Genomic DNA, 15134 nt, shown 5'->3' with positions numbered 1-15134 from the left:
TTGTCATGGACTGTAGATTAATCATTATTTCTCGCTTTCTGGAGCACATACAAAAACAAGTTTCCAATGAGATTATTTGTAAGGCCAGGAATCAAAAAATACAAAAATAAGAAACCCCACTTGCTTGCTGTAAAAGCTCTTTTCACCAGACGTGCTCCGCAGCGCACACACGTGTTTGTGGAGATGGGCTGCGCCGGCTTTGCCGGCAGCAATAAAAAAAAAAAAAGCCGGCAGCAGCTGGCAGCCCTAGCGACACAGTGGTGTCGTGTCTCTCCACCAGGAGAAAAATGCATATTGCTAGCATCATGGAGTAAATTCTATCCTGGGTTCCCCATACTGTTGGAAGTGAAGTGCAGCATCGTGAGGGATGACAGTTAGTGGTTTTTGAGTAACTATCTCTTTTCCCCGATGGACACCTCAACCGATGGACACCTCAACCATACTGTGAAAGAAAGTTTGAAGGTTGGAGTGAAAGAAGAAAGAGAAAAGGAGGGACCATACTGGAGGGCTCCGGAATAATTTTGATCACCTGGGGAACATTTACATTTACTGACATCAAGAACAGTGAAAAAGTGTACGACTTGGTACACTGATTTCAAGCCTAGTGATGGCTGGATTCAGCGATGTGAAAAAAGACGTGGAATCATGTACAAGACAGTCATGGGTGAAGCAGCTCGCTTGACATCAGTGCACGAAAGTGGTTGGAAGAAACGCTGCCCTGCATCCATGAAGCGTATGCGAACCCCGGGACATATACAGTGGTGATGAGACTGGGCTCTTTTTATAGGTGCCTCCATTCGATACCCACTCAGTCAAGAGTGATTTGTGTAAAGGCGGCAAACGTAACAAGTTACGTGTGACTGTTTTCCTATGTTTCAATGTTTACGGTAGTGACAAGTGCCCCGCCTAAGTCAACAGGAAATCAAAAATCCCGTTTTTTTTGGTGCTGTAGAATCCCAGTTCGCTACCATTACAAAAAAAAAGTGTTTTCCATGAGCATTTCCATGAGTGGCTTGTTGAGTTCTATCAACAGATGCAGTGACAGGCTGGAAGGCGGCGCTGGTCCTGGACAACTGCAGTGCACACCAACCAGCGCAAAAGCTCTCTCACACTTGGAGATTTTTTTTCCTCCCTTCCAAACATGACTGCAGGCTTACAGCCCATGGACGCAGGCGTTATTGGAAGCTTCAAGGCGCCGTATCATCGATGTGTCTTGAACAGGCTTGTACTGAATCTGGACGTTGCTGTGCCAGAATGCTGAACCGCACCCGACTTCAAGATTGTGCTGCTTATGGTTGTGCAGTTGACCTCTGGTGCTTGGGCAAAAGTCAGCCCTTCCAATGTGAAAAATTGCTTCTGGAAAGCGGTCTTCACTCGGTATATAGTGACATGGAGGCTCGTGAAGCTTCCACCGATGATGCAGTGATGACAGAGCTTTAGTTATCGATGAACAGTGATGGCGGCGGGTCAGTGCTTTAAGATTTCTCTCGCATTGATAGCGCAGTCATGACAAATGAAGACTGCATCAACGAGGCAGTCATTGCATCTGTCACAACGACGACAGTTGTAACGACTGCAGACAGGAATCTATGCAAGTTGGGTATCATCAGGAGGTTTTGACAAGATTGGGCCTTTCCAGGACTCTATTTTTGCTCAAGATTTTCCACTCGGCTATGTGCAGTTGTTTGGCACCCTGCAGAGAGATGTGAACAAAACTGCCCTGAAGCAGACAAAGTTAACTGATTATCTATTTCTTCCTGCTAAGAAATGATCAGTGTAATGCACTTTACTGCCATTAAATGCTCTGCAGTCTGTCATGTTATTTTTGGTGTGGTTCGGTTATACAAATTATCGGTTATAACAGTGATAAATCTTGACACTTTAGTATTGTTATAAGTGGGTTTGACTGTAAAATATCATACTGAGATTTGGTATTCACATGGTGAAATGCAATGATAATGGCAAGGTTTCACTCCAAGATGCTGCTTCAGTTTGTTTTATGCTTTTTGCAGCACCAAATTAAACTTATAAATCCTTGTTTCTTTGATATTACATTGCTCGATTCCTTCAGCATGAGGCGAGATCCTTTTTATTTCCACTGCAGTCCTGTAGTCCTATGGCACGGTTTGGTCAGTTGTTGGTGTCTTTAAACTCTCCGTCTGGCTTAGCATTAGACATAGCCAGTGCGTACCAGTACTTAGCCTACCCCCGCCAAAGGCTTGCTTTGCATGGGACTTTTTATTTTGCAGTGAAAATGACCTTGCTTTCTTTTCATTGCTTTTTATGCAGACCCTGAAGGAGTAGACTTGGACAGTTACCCCATACATGTATTGACGGCAACCCTCAAGGCTTTCTTTCGGGATATGCCCGAGCCCCTCATGACTTTTGAGCTTTACGAGAGTTTTCTTTTGGCCACAAGTAAGTATTCTGGCTTTATCACAGGTGCATTTGTACTACCAAATTTCACAATTTGCATTATGATTCTTTGCTTCTCTTTCTCAAGATTTCCAAGACCCCGATGAAAGAGTGCAAGCTATTTTTATGGAGACCAAGAAGCTCCCTTCGGCCCATTACGACCTCTTTGAGAGGTTGGCATTCCATCTTGCAAGGTACTGTTGTGCATCCTTTGGGGCAACATTTTCACTCTTAGTTGTTTTTGGTTACTCCAAAGCCTTAACACTAGTGCTTGCATGTAGATATTGTTCAGTTTTGTGCATCTTTTTGCATTAAACTATTCACTTTCCCACAGGTTTAAGCGGCCATTGTGTAGATTTATGTATTATACATTCCTGCTGGGGGTGTGCGAATATTCAAGACTTCAAATAGTTTGCAACTAGCATTTGTTACCCGATTCGGTACGCACCGCACTTTCAGTTTCTGAACTATTCGAACCTCTTGAACATTTAGAAATTGCGAATTTCCATGGCTAAACATGCAGCGTTTCCAAACTGCAATATCTTGCACTTATCACATGAGTTAATTTGTTTTTGCACAGAATCGACTGCCAGCATGTGGCAAAAGCCCAGGTGCGGTAATGCTAGGCCTTGCATAAGATCAGCGCGCTGACGGCCATTGAGAGCCGCTGGAAAACTAGCAGCACCATGCAACTCTTCATTGCATCGCGCCATGATGCAGTCAACAACTGGCTGTGAACCTGTTTTTTTAAATCACTACAATAAGAGAAGTGTGTGCATGAAAGCAGCCTGTCTTGTGGATGATAGTGAAAAGGCGAGGTTGCGGGCCACGTGCGCTGCTGCGGTTGTTTCTGGGTGACTGCTTTGACCGTTCTCAATTTTCGTCAGTTATAATCTAGAAACTGCGCATCTTAGTCCGCAGCAGGCAAGAAAAAAAACTCACAACAGAAACGTTTCATCAGGCTCAAAGCCAGCCCGCGCAATCGCACCATTACAGCGCAGCCCACACACTGGGGCATCAAACTGCATGGTTTCATTTTCGCACCTTTGGTTCGGGACTATGTTCGGGTACATCATGGGGCTTGCAGTCCAGTGAAGCCAGTACGTGAGGGTTAAGCAGGCTACATGTCATCATGAATGCTGCATTTTTGACGGCATTCTGTAACTGGCGCTTTGTCTTAAAGGGGCTCTGAAAGAGGCCCTCAATAAAAGTGTGGTATTTTTGGGGTATTAAAGGACACCACTTCATGAATATCCTCCAGCTAGAATTTTTAAAATGCCTTTTGTACAAGCTGAATTATCTGTAGTTGAAATTGGAATTTCAATGTCTTCGTGCTTTTTCCTCGTCTCTGGTTCCTTTTTGCATGCTCAAAGCTCAAACGCTCTTCTGCTGGCCCCACCGCCGGCCCCACTGCTGATGTGTGCGGAAAGGGGTGAGGTGGGGAGCAGAGCTTTCTGACCCGCTGGAGTGACGATGCTGACTAGCTGCAGCCATGAGAACTGCGTGACGCCTGAAAGAATCTAACCAATAGCCATCTCTGAACAGAATTACGCAGGAGCATGCGATAGAAGAGGGTGTGGGCATAAAAAAGTTGCCGGAAATGACTCGCCAACTTGTGTGCGCAATTGTGGGTTTTCTGATGCATGGAGGAGTCTGTTATCTGGCTCCTATGTTCATGACGAGAGAGTGTTGTGATTGAGCAAGCTTATGTACTCTTCTCAGAAGGGGTTTCAGAGCCCCCTTAACTTTAAGGTGTCATGAGGGAGCGTGGAAGGCATGGACCCGCTCGCGCTGCACCTCAGGTTGCTGCTCATGTGTCCATTTTGTGACGTAACTGTTGCAGTTTTGTTTTCATTCTGTTTTGTGGCACCAGCCAGCGGCAATGCGATAGAGCTTGCGAAGCAGCAGAGATTAAAGACGGCATGGACTTAAGTAGAGCATGTTCGTTGCACAGCCTAGCACGGTGCTTCTGCGCCTGTTTCTTGGAAGCTAGCCGTTGACGGCGACTGCCAAGCCGGTCTACTGTGCAGCGTTGCTCGGTCAACAAGCAGGGGGAGATGCGTGGCTCTGCTACATTGATCGCGTTAAAGTTTTTTTTCATCGTGAATGACCTCACAGAAGAAAAAATGAAGTCAGTCTTCTTTAGTTGCTATGGACAGAAAATGTATGCTCTCTTGTGGGATCTCGTTAAGCCCGCCCAGCCACAAGAAAAAGCCTTTCAAAAAGTTCTTTCTGTTCTAGGTGACTATTACTGCCAAAGCCATCTGCTGTTGTGCAGCATTTTAGGTTAAACATGCGCGTTCTCATGGAAGGCTAGGCTGTAACTTTGTAGCATTGCTCAAGAGCCTCTGTGAACATTGGCACGTCAGAGCTGATCTTAGCAACATGTTGAGGGGCCACATCGTGTGCGGCATCACCGTGCAGACGAGGCTGCTCAAAAAAGGAGATATTACATATGAAGACTTTGTATAAACTGCACGTGCCATGGAAGCTGCAATGGCCATATTTGCAGGAAATCGACACAGCTCCATGAATATGACAAAAGCTTCAATGCATTCTCCCTTTTTAAAGCAAGAGAGTTAAAGCTCTGGCTCTGTCGAAAATCTGGCGTCATCGTCATTGGCATTGTGAGCGAAAAAATCCTTGAAAAGCAACCTAGGTGGCCCACCTATGTCACGTGACCTGTGGCGTCATCACAACCTGCCCACTGGATTGCGAGCAAACTTGACCACCGTGGCATGTTGCAGTTAAATTGATGATTGGTTGCCAATGGTTGCTCAGGAAGAGCAACCTGGGTCGCACGAGCCCCACCGGTGGCAGCACCCATAGAGCAGTGGTGCATCGATTAGCCGCTGCACCACTGTGCCAGGAGGGGTGTGAGGACTCCCAGGAATATATGAATGTAAAGCCAAGAATGAGCAATTCCGTATATATGAGCATTAACCCATGAACGTTTTTGCTTCATACCCTTAAGGCAGAGCTTAAGTGTCACCTCCAATTTATTTCTAGTAATGGCCCGGTGTGTTAGAAAAATACGTGATTATGGAAATGCCTATTGTGCCGTTCAGCCTTTTTTTGTGTGCCAGAAGTATTCCAAATATTTGCTTTGAAATTATTAGAAAAAAATTACTATTTGCTTCAAATTTACTTCGAACCAAAAACCCACTATTCGCAAATGCCTATTAGAAGCGCACTATAGTAGTTGCCTGCATCTTTTTTATTTTTATTTTTGGCTGTACTTATTGCAGCAGACTTCTTTTTTTTTTTTGGCTATACATTGTACGTGTTTCCATATCAAATATGCATGCCAGTTTTGTTTCAGCTGCATTCCACTGAGCTTGCAAGATGAATCCGCACATCTTACTGTACTCTCCTTGACTGCCTAGTTAATGTAATATGCTAGCATATCTATGTAAAGAAATGGTCCCAATATTGCTTCTCGACCCGCCGGTGTGGCTGAGTGGCTTTGGTGTTCGGCCGCCAGTCGAAGGTCGTGGGATTGAGTCCCAGCTGCAGTGGCCGTGTCTTGGAGCCGAAATATAAAAAAGCCCATGTGCTGTCTGGTGTCGGTGCACGTTAAAAAAAACCCCTGGTGATCGAAACTAGTTTGGAGGCCTCCACTGCGGCATCCCTCATAATGCGCATTCAGTGCTGGGACGTTGGACCCCACGTATTGTATCAATATGCTTTATGGTTTTGCTACTGTTCTTTGTGCTGCAGGGTGGCCCAGCATCAGGAGTTCAACCGCATGTCGCCTGAGTCCCTGGCCATTGTCTTTGCACCTTGCATCCTGCGCACCAACAAGCGGCTGCAGGCACAGGACACACTTGACTGTGTCAATAAGCAGACAATGTGAGTGGCTACATGTTGTCACTGTGCTTACGGACGCCATTTTGGGGCACGCTTGGCAGGGAGTGTTGTACTTATTCTAATGGCATGTATGCAAAAGAAGTCGCTTGCCAAGTTTTTGCAGCACATCAAACAATTCCTAGTGGCATCTTTGGAATGCTTGAGTTTCAAGTTTTTTACAGCCTTCACTTCTCTTTGGCTGTTAAGGTCAAGTACATTGCTGGCAGAAGAGCAGTGAAACACACTGCATCAGTTTTCTTTCAGTTAGACTACTTTTGTTATGTATCAGTAGATCACTAGGGCATATACAGTAGAATCTCAGTGATACAAACACGGTTAATACGAATTTGTGAAATTCTAATGCCAGAGTGCATTTTGTCTGATGTGCGAAATTTCGGATGTTCAGAACTCTCTCCCTCACCTCTACGGATGATACAAACACGCAAGCCGCGACCGCACCCTCGAGCACTTAGCGCTGCCCGCACATCACCGACATCTTGATCACTAATCACGCGGTGCGCACCGCGTGATCCACACCGCGTGATCCACACCGCGTGATCCACACCGCGTGATACACACCGCGTGATACACACCGCGTGATCCACACCGCGTGATCCACACCGCGTGATCCACACCGCGTGATCCACACCGCGTGATACACACCGCGTGATCCACACCGCGTGATCCACACCGCGTGATACACACCGCGTGATACACACCGTGAGTAGTGAGCTGTGGCCGCACAGCAGTGAACAAATCCCTCTTGATGTACAAGGGTTTGCAGTTTATGACCGAAAATTCGGACGCGTGATTTTTCGGACATGCTTGATTATTGGGACTTTTTTGCGGCACCGCGACATGGCCCATAAAGCCAATGTATAAGAGCGCTTGAAATTTTGGATGCACCGCAACTGACTGCTCGATTTTTCGGGCACTTGCCGCCAATACCCAAGCTGCCATATAAACAGTGGAACGCCATAAATTCAAACTGCAGGAGAGGTCGAAAACTTGGTCAAATAAAATGAAATTCAAGCTTAAAGGAAGCCTCTTAACTTGTGATGCTGAAATTCTGCGCGAGTGGGCACATTGCGCCCGTGTGGCTTTGAATTCGTACTGTTCTTGAATGTCTTCCACCCCATGAGCTTGAACAGTAGTCAGAGTTCGCGGAACTCCTCTGTGCCGAGTCTTTCGTCCCGAATACAGAAAGGGGTAGCAGTGAAGCACGAGGGAGGCATACGGTTTCACGGAAACGGCGAGCGCGGAAGGAAGTGGTGGTGGATTTCAAAGCGAAGTCAGCGTACCCGCGTCAAAACGCACCGCAATTCTGACTTTTTTATCATAAAACCGTAAACAACTAGCGTTTCGATGACATGCAAGACGCTTCTCATTATACGCAGGCCACCGCAGAGAGCATATCGCCAGATACGATGCCGATCTTGGCTCTAGTTGCTGGGCCTATTGACGAAGGCCAACGCCGACAGAGCGCTTGCTTCGGCTGTTTCTCGGTTCTTATTGTTTCGCCATCTTCGCGTTCTCGTTCCGGGCCCATAGTACTGCGGGCGGAGTGCAGTTCCTGCCGCGGCGTGTTCACTTTCCTGTTTAGACTTTGTCCCAACTCGTGCGTTCATCAGCGACATGCCGAAGGCAGCACAGCCAGGCCGAGCTCGTGAAAGCGGTTGCCGCCTGTTCTCTGTGCACATCTCGCACGGCGAAATTTAGTCATGAGGAGCTTTAGAATGTGTGCAGTACAACTGACCCCTTCCTCTGGCATATTGGTAATAAGTTCATGATTTTTTCGGTGAAATTTGATTTTTTTTGGACTGCCTGATTCTTTGGTCGTTTTCGCAGTCACTAGAGAGGCCGAAAAATCGGTCGTCGACTTCATAGCGCAAACTAAGACAAGGACAAGAGAGACGAAACACTCACACAAGTGCTAACACACACAAATATTCCCGTCAGTCGTAAACAGATCTGTGTGAGTGCATTTTTCATGCTTCTGCATACAAATTTTGCTCGTTTGGTTTCCACAAAATTTCTGATACGAATTTTTTCACGACCCCGCGAGATTCATATCACTGAGATTCTACTGCATTGTGATAGTTTATGTGCTGTGGAACTTTTTTGGATCTGATGTGGTAATCATGTTCATCATACTCCTAAATTTCTGCCTTTTTTTTTAGGATTGAGTATCTGTGCACAGTCATTTCGGCCTGGATCAGTGGGTTATGGTGGTTGCTTGTGGAAGTGTTTGATAAGCCAGTTTGTGGTATGCTTTATAGAAGTCTGTTATGTACTATTTGCATCCGTGTACTGTGTCTTAGGCAGATTCCCAGGTCTTGAGCAAAACACAACCCCCCCCCCCCCCCCCCCCCCCCCCTCTAAATTCCAGATCACCTGCATAAAAATCAAGCTGCTGTTTATTCGATAGAAAAATTTAGTCTGTAACCAATGTGCAATCCCTTATGAGCTGACTTTTGGATGCGCCTTGTTCTTGCATTTATTTTCTGCATAGGACTAGTCTTCAGTCTTTTGAGAGTAACTGAGGCCTTTGAATGTCTCTTGTTTCTCCACTTCAGCTGTGTTCGGTGCATCATCCAGGAACAGCTGAAAAAAGTGCAAAACACTCTAGCAGACATTGACACACTTGACTCTGCTGTAAGCACTGTTGTTACACGCCTGAGTTCCCTGCGTTCTTCGCGGGTAAGTGCTGTTCCTTAATTGTTTGCAAAACTTGTTTGTGCATTTTTTGCTGCTTTTGTGGAAAAAATCGCTTGATTGGCTCAGTTTTGAGCAGGAGCATAGTTGAGGTGTTTGCTGACAACTGATGAGTGCTGAGTTCTATAATTGATATGCCACACTAGAAAAACAGGATTCTACAGTGTGGTGTGATAGCATGTAGTGTATGAAGAATCTGAATACTTTGTGATTGAAAGCATAATGCTGTGTCATTTATATGTAAAAAAATCAGACTATAATAGACCATCCAACTTCCAGACATTTTTTGCCCCTGATACTGGCTTGATCGGAAAGGGTTTTTCACTGCTAGAGTCTTGTGAATGTGTATTGTGTTCCTAATCCTTTATTTGTGATGGACATTACAGTGAGTTTCTTGATCATATACTCAGGGTGGCGACGTACAGAACAAAGAACTGCCTACTTAATACACTAAGTTGAAAGCTGAAGTATTGGAAGTTCACCAGGCCGGCTTCCGGCTATGCTTGCTGAAGGCTGTCAGCCTAAAGGGAGGCTTGTGGGACCATCTTCCTGAATTAAGCTGCCAGGAGTCGGGAAGGTTGCATGTCTTCCACATAAAATACCCTGCTTCTCAGCAGGCATGAACGAGAAGATGCTATAAGCATTTGCTCGTGTCAGTGGAGTCACCTATGCACACCTTTGCGTGGACCTGTGGGAGGAGAACAGACCACGCAGTCAGAAACGGCCAGAACAACTGCCACCCGGTGCTCTTGTTGTGTCAGAGTGTATAACTGTTCTGATGGCAAAGCTTCACTAGAGTTTTTTTCCCCTCGTGTACATATCAACAGCGAGGTTATTGTTCATTGTCAGTGAAGCCTGTAGTGTGTTCTGCAGGCTTAACTCATGCACTGCTCTGTGTCTGATATGCACTGCAGCTGTCGCTAGCAGTGGAGCCAAACGGCAGCCAGCTGCCTCCACCAATGAGCAGCCGAGATGAGGAGGAAGAAGAGGCTCTACTCACGCAGCAGATTGAGAGCCTGGAGAAGGAAAAGTGCGTGCTTCATTTTCAATCCATTCTGTGACCTGCTTTGTTGCCCCTACTAAGTTTGCATTTGTCTTGTATTGTGGTTAAACTGTTCATCAAGAACTGGCAGTTGGTTTTGGCAGTTGCCCAACGCTTGTGGTATCGGCAGTTTCCCAACACGTGCTCTCTAAATCAATCTTTCGACAGTTGCGTGGTGGTTACTAATTTCCTGATGAAAAATCAAGAAACAAAAAGTTTTCTGTACATTCAGTGGTGCAGTAAAGATTCAGTTATCAATATTTTTGAAGGGCTCTATGGTACTATCTTTCCAGAATGAAACATTCAAGATTTTTAACGAGACACGTTTGTGGCTGAATACATTTGTTTGTAAGGGTGCACAAATATTTGAATTTTCGAATATGAATCGAGTATATTTGTTATTCAGTTCATATTCGACTCGAGCAATTGATGTTTGACAAGTTTCAAAAATTCAACAGCGATCGAATACTACTCGGACTCTTATAATTCTGACCATTGCAGAATTGCAGTATCTGGGCAGATTGTATGAAATCGAGTTTAAAACATCAGGAAAACAGCACAAAAGCGTCGTCTTTATTTTCATCTCCATTTTTGAAGACTGATCAGATTCGGACCCTGATGGGCTTAAGACCTCATACAAAATTCCACAAGTGGACCTTCCCGTAGTGCATGCGTTATGAGCAAGATGGCCTGCCACCAGTTTCAACCAATCACAACACAGAACATGAAAACGCGTAGTTTTTTATTTAATCCTTCCATAATGTGTTACGTAATGTTACATACTTAACGCCCACACCCATGGCCCTTGTCGCCTTCACACTCCTCTAGCTTGAGCGCCACCATTTTGTTTTGGTCATCTGTGATATGCAGTGATGGAACCTTCTCTCAAGGCTTCGCCACATTTTTGAATTTTCGGCAGTTTTTTGTTCTTTTCTTTTGGGGGGGGAGAGGACCATTAATAATTTGACCGATACTTGGGGCATATCTTTGATCCCTCCTTGAAGTTCGAATTAGTGAGGTTTTATTTTATTTTAGTTGCCATTATAATGTGTCAGTCATGGATTTTATTTTGTTAGGGGTGTGCGAATATTGAAATTTTCGAACACGAATCGAATACGAATATGAAGAAAAAATGGCTTCGAATATTGAATCAAATATCTGTTCAGTACAAAAAAAATTTCAGAAAACGATGAGCAAGCAAACGTTGTTGCCCTTATTTTTTTCAAAATAGTGTATGGTCTTTGCAACTAAATAAACAAAACTAGACTGCCTCAGTACCATATAAAAAAACATGATGTACACAGAAAAATGTATACTACTTGATTAGACAGCATAACAGTATCCAAACTATAATGAGGTCATGCAAAACAAAATCCATAAAATGACAAGACTGGCAACAAAAAAATAACATGACGACTATTAAACCTTTTTCATTTGGAGTTCAAGGGACCGGAAGAAATGCCCGGTCCCTCTGTTAATAAAATTGCACCCACCCCCCCCTCAAAAAAAAAAAGCTGCCGAAAATGCTGAAGATGCAGTAAGGCCTTATGAGGCGGCTCCATAGCGCTAACACCTGTAAGCCCGTGATGAGCCACCTGTTTTGGAGTTCTGGAAGAACAACACAAAGGCAAGCAAGGGCCCGTGGAAAACACACTGGCGTCGGAGCGGCGAGGCGGTTTTTAAAAAGGAAAAAAGAAATATATGCCGCGCGGAGCTGGGATTGGACTATCGGCGAATGCGCGGGCCGACATTTGAAGTTGCCGCGGGGCAGAGGTGAAGCTCAGAAACCGAAACTACGCATCCAGGCTATTTTTTTGCCCTAGCGACAGAGGCCTTCCGATTGTTGCCATGCCTGCCGTTACGCCCGCTACAATGCACCATTAACTAGGCGAGGTTTTAACAGGATCGCTTGCCCTATTGTGACTACTCGACGCGCCCCTTCAGGAGGCTCCCGCGGCATTCCGCAAGTAGGCTTTCCCGCATAGCGTAGGTTACAAAACGGGATGGCGGAAGTCACGCTTGGAGAGTTATGAAGGCAACAGGACGCATTCTTCAGATGTGGGCATTAAATATGTAACGTATTACCGAAGGATTAAAAAGGCGCGATTTCGCATTGCGATTGCTCGTAGCGGGCCGTCGGCCAGCTTGTTCGCAGCACGGGTGATATGTGGGAAAGCCCACTTGGGGAAATTCTCATGAGGTGAAGCCTTGCGGCGTCGGGATGCGGTCGGTCCGCGTGATACACGGTGGAGAAGGAAGGGGATAGGATCCCTATATTGTTTTCCTGGAATTTTTATCTCGGTTATCGGCTAATTTGCCCAGATAATTTTGTTTTGTCACGGTCGATTTTATGAAAGTATGCGCAGTATACGATCGCTGGCAGGTATTCGGGAATTTTCGAATATTTGGAAATTCACGAATATCAATTTTCGAATACGAATCGAATATCAAACATATTCGATTCGTATTCGAAATTTCGAATATTCGCACACCCCTACGATGATTTTGTTACTCATTTAGCAAGACCACAGTACAGGTTGCATTTTGTTACGCTGTCTAATCAAACATTATATATATTTCTGTGCACGTCATGTCTTTTTAATTTCAGTGTGGTGCTATGAAAATTTAGATTTGTTTATTTCAGTATACACTTCTAGGTTTGTTTGTTTTGGTTGCAAACACCATGCACTATTTTGGGAAAAAAAAAAAGAGGAACATTTGCCTATTTATCAGAATAGAAAGCTGGGCAAGTTGGAAACTGCCTATTTAAATTTTTCCAGCATATTTACCAGAATAGAAAGCTTTGCAAGTTGGAAACTGCCTATTTAAATTTTTCCAGCATTTCATTTTCATGCTCGACAGATATTTGATTCGATAATTAAATGTATTTTTTTCTTCATATTCAATTCGATTCGTATTCGAAAATTTTGCACCCTTAATTTTTTGCCATGATGACTTAGTCGATATACCACTGGTAATGGCATTCAATACAAATAAAGTTTTTGGGTCTACTTCAAGGTATTACCAGAAAAGTGATGGTACAGAATTGACTTCGTTTTCATGTTCGGTGTTCCAAATGCAAGTGCACCTCCTCATAACATTGCCCACCTGCCCCTATAGTTTATCTTATGAACAATGTGATCTTTGTTCCGGTGCTGTCACAAAAAAGACCTCATGAAGTGTCATGTTTGGACATATCCAGGGCACTGTTGACTACGGTGCTTCCAACGTTGGCCCTCAGCGGATCTGATGACGATCTGCTCAGCACAGACATGGACAGTGCCGCGGGAAGCCTGGATGATGTGCGACCTTTTGATGATGCCAGTGCGTGTGAGTTTTTGGAGAAGCTATGGATGTTTTCGCTGTTTTAGTTCAGCGCTGTGTTGGCTGGATAATTGTTTGGCAACCTTTGCATCATGTAACATAGAGTAAAAAGATGCTTGCAGGGATTGTTCTCTCATTTCCCATCCTTTTTCCCTTTTTCCAGGTGTTACATGAGGGGTGGGTTTCCAAAGTGCAGGCATTCACAATGGTTGAAAATGTTGATGGGCAGGTTATGGCAGCGATGTGATGGGGAAGGACATTCCAGTCCATTGCAGCTCTTAAAAATATTGGATTGGTAAAAAGAGTAGTATAAGGATTAAGCACATGGATGTAAAACTTGAAGTGGATGACCGATGTGAGATGATCTGCATGGTGGGAGTGCGCAGATGTATGGTTCCTGTCTTAGTGGCGAATAAAAGAACTTGTGAAACAGGGCGAGGCTGGTGATGCGACGGCGAGTAGAAAGATTAGACAAACTTTAGACAAATTTAGACAAATTTAGATTAGACAAATTTTAGGGACAATGCGCTTATGTTGTAGGAGCATGAGGAGTGAATGAATCTGGTGGCCCTGTTTTGTACAGCCTTGAAGGCATTTATTAAATATGCTTGCTGAGGGTTCCAGATTGCTGATGCGTATTCCAGTTTAGTACTAATATGCGAGGTGTATGCTTGTAGTTTTAACATGTTGCAGGGCTTCCCGCAAATTTCCCGGAACCAAAAGATATTTGGTTAGTTACATGCAAACTTCAGGAAAGATCATGAGAAATGATGACTCCTAAGTATTTATTTGACTGGACGAGGTCAGCTGCGGAGTTATAAATTGTATATTGGAAAACAAAAGGTGTGCGACGTCGATGAAAAGACGTGCTTACATTTGTTAGGATTTAGTGTCATCAGCCACTGCAAGCACCAATCTTGCACGTGGTTCAGGTCTGCCTTTAGGAATTCTTGGTCAGAAGGGTTAGTTATTGAACAGCAAATAATGCAATCATCTGCAAACAGGCGGATAAGATAGGATACGTGCTCTGATAGGCCATTAATGTAAATGATGAATAACAAGGGACCTGGGATGGAGCCCTGCGGGTTGCCGGAGGTGACTGTAAGTGGGTCAGAGGACTGGTTATTAATGAACACTGATTGAGAGCGATGTATGAGGAATTCAGTAATCCATGCGATGATGGCTGGATGCAAGTTCAACTGTGTGAGTTTAAGAAGAAAGCGGTTATGAGATACTCTGTCGAATGCCTTTGTGTAATATAGGAAAATGGTGTCAGTTTGTAGGTTAATGTTAAGGTTGGTGCGAAGGTCCTGAAGAAATATGGCTAGTTGAGCTTCGCATGAAAAGTTTTTGCGAAATCCATGCTATGATGGATGGAAGAAATTATTGGAACCTAAAAATTGCATGATTTGGGAGCAAATGACGTGTTCGATGAGTTTGCAGGGGACACTTTTTAATGAAATGGGGCGATAAGAGGTTTCTGCCACACGTCTGCGTTCCCCAGACCCGGCCCGCTCTTATGTAAGCATATAGCTGTAGCTCATAGATGCTTCGCTCTCTTGCCGTTATGCACCGCGAAGAAACCTCAGCATTTCTCCTCTTCATGTCACCTCCCCGCAAAAACGGCTCTCTCGATTGCTAGTGCGCCATTTTTTTACTGTTGGTAGGAGGGGTGGTGCTTCGCCTCCTTGCTTCGAGGTACTGCAGAGAAGCCACCAAAACGGGCAACTGCCGCAGCATTTCAGTTCTTCACGTAACGTGCCCTCACGTTCGGCCAACTTGTATGTTT

The 15134-nt window shown here is 44.7% G+C and overlaps 1 protein-coding gene and 1 long non-coding RNA gene across 8 annotated transcripts in view; one reads left to right on the top strand and one right to left on the bottom strand.

The window, feature by feature from the left end:
- The window catches only part of LOC144125738 (uncharacterized), a 64908-nt gene that overhangs the window by 33359 nt on the left and 16415 nt on the right, over positions 1-15134 (bottom strand). The gene's annotated exons all lie outside the window — the stretch shown is intronic.
- LOC144125736 (unconventional myosin-IXb-like) overlaps positions 1-15134 on the top strand; it is an 86217-nt gene that overhangs the window by 67483 nt on the left and 3600 nt on the right. For 4 of the 7 annotated variants that reach the window (XM_077659394.1, XM_077659399.1, XM_077659398.1 and 1 more), the window contains 6 exons: positions 2290-2418; positions 2504-2609; positions 6136-6267; positions 8841-8964; positions 9894-10009; positions 13224-13351. In XM_077659394.1, coding sequence (XP_077515520.1) covers positions 2290-2418; positions 2504-2609; positions 6136-6267; positions 8841-8964; positions 9894-10009; positions 13224-13351 — 735 coding nt within the window. The remainder of the gene's footprint in view (positions 1-2289; positions 2419-2503; positions 2610-6135; positions 6268-8840; positions 8965-9893; positions 10010-13223; positions 13352-15134) is intronic. The other 3 variants (XM_077659400.1, XM_077659397.1, XM_077659395.1) reach the window with 1 other exon arrangement.

The sequence above is a fragment of the Amblyomma americanum genome, chromosome 3, assembly GCF_052857255.1.
Source record: "Amblyomma americanum isolate KBUSLIRL-KWMA chromosome 3, ASM5285725v1, whole genome shotgun sequence".
Taxonomy (NCBI): Eukaryota; Metazoa; Arthropoda; class Arachnida; order Ixodida; family Ixodidae; genus Amblyomma; species Amblyomma americanum.
Note: the sequence above shows the minus strand (reverse complement) of the source record. Positions and strands in the feature narration are given on the sequence as shown.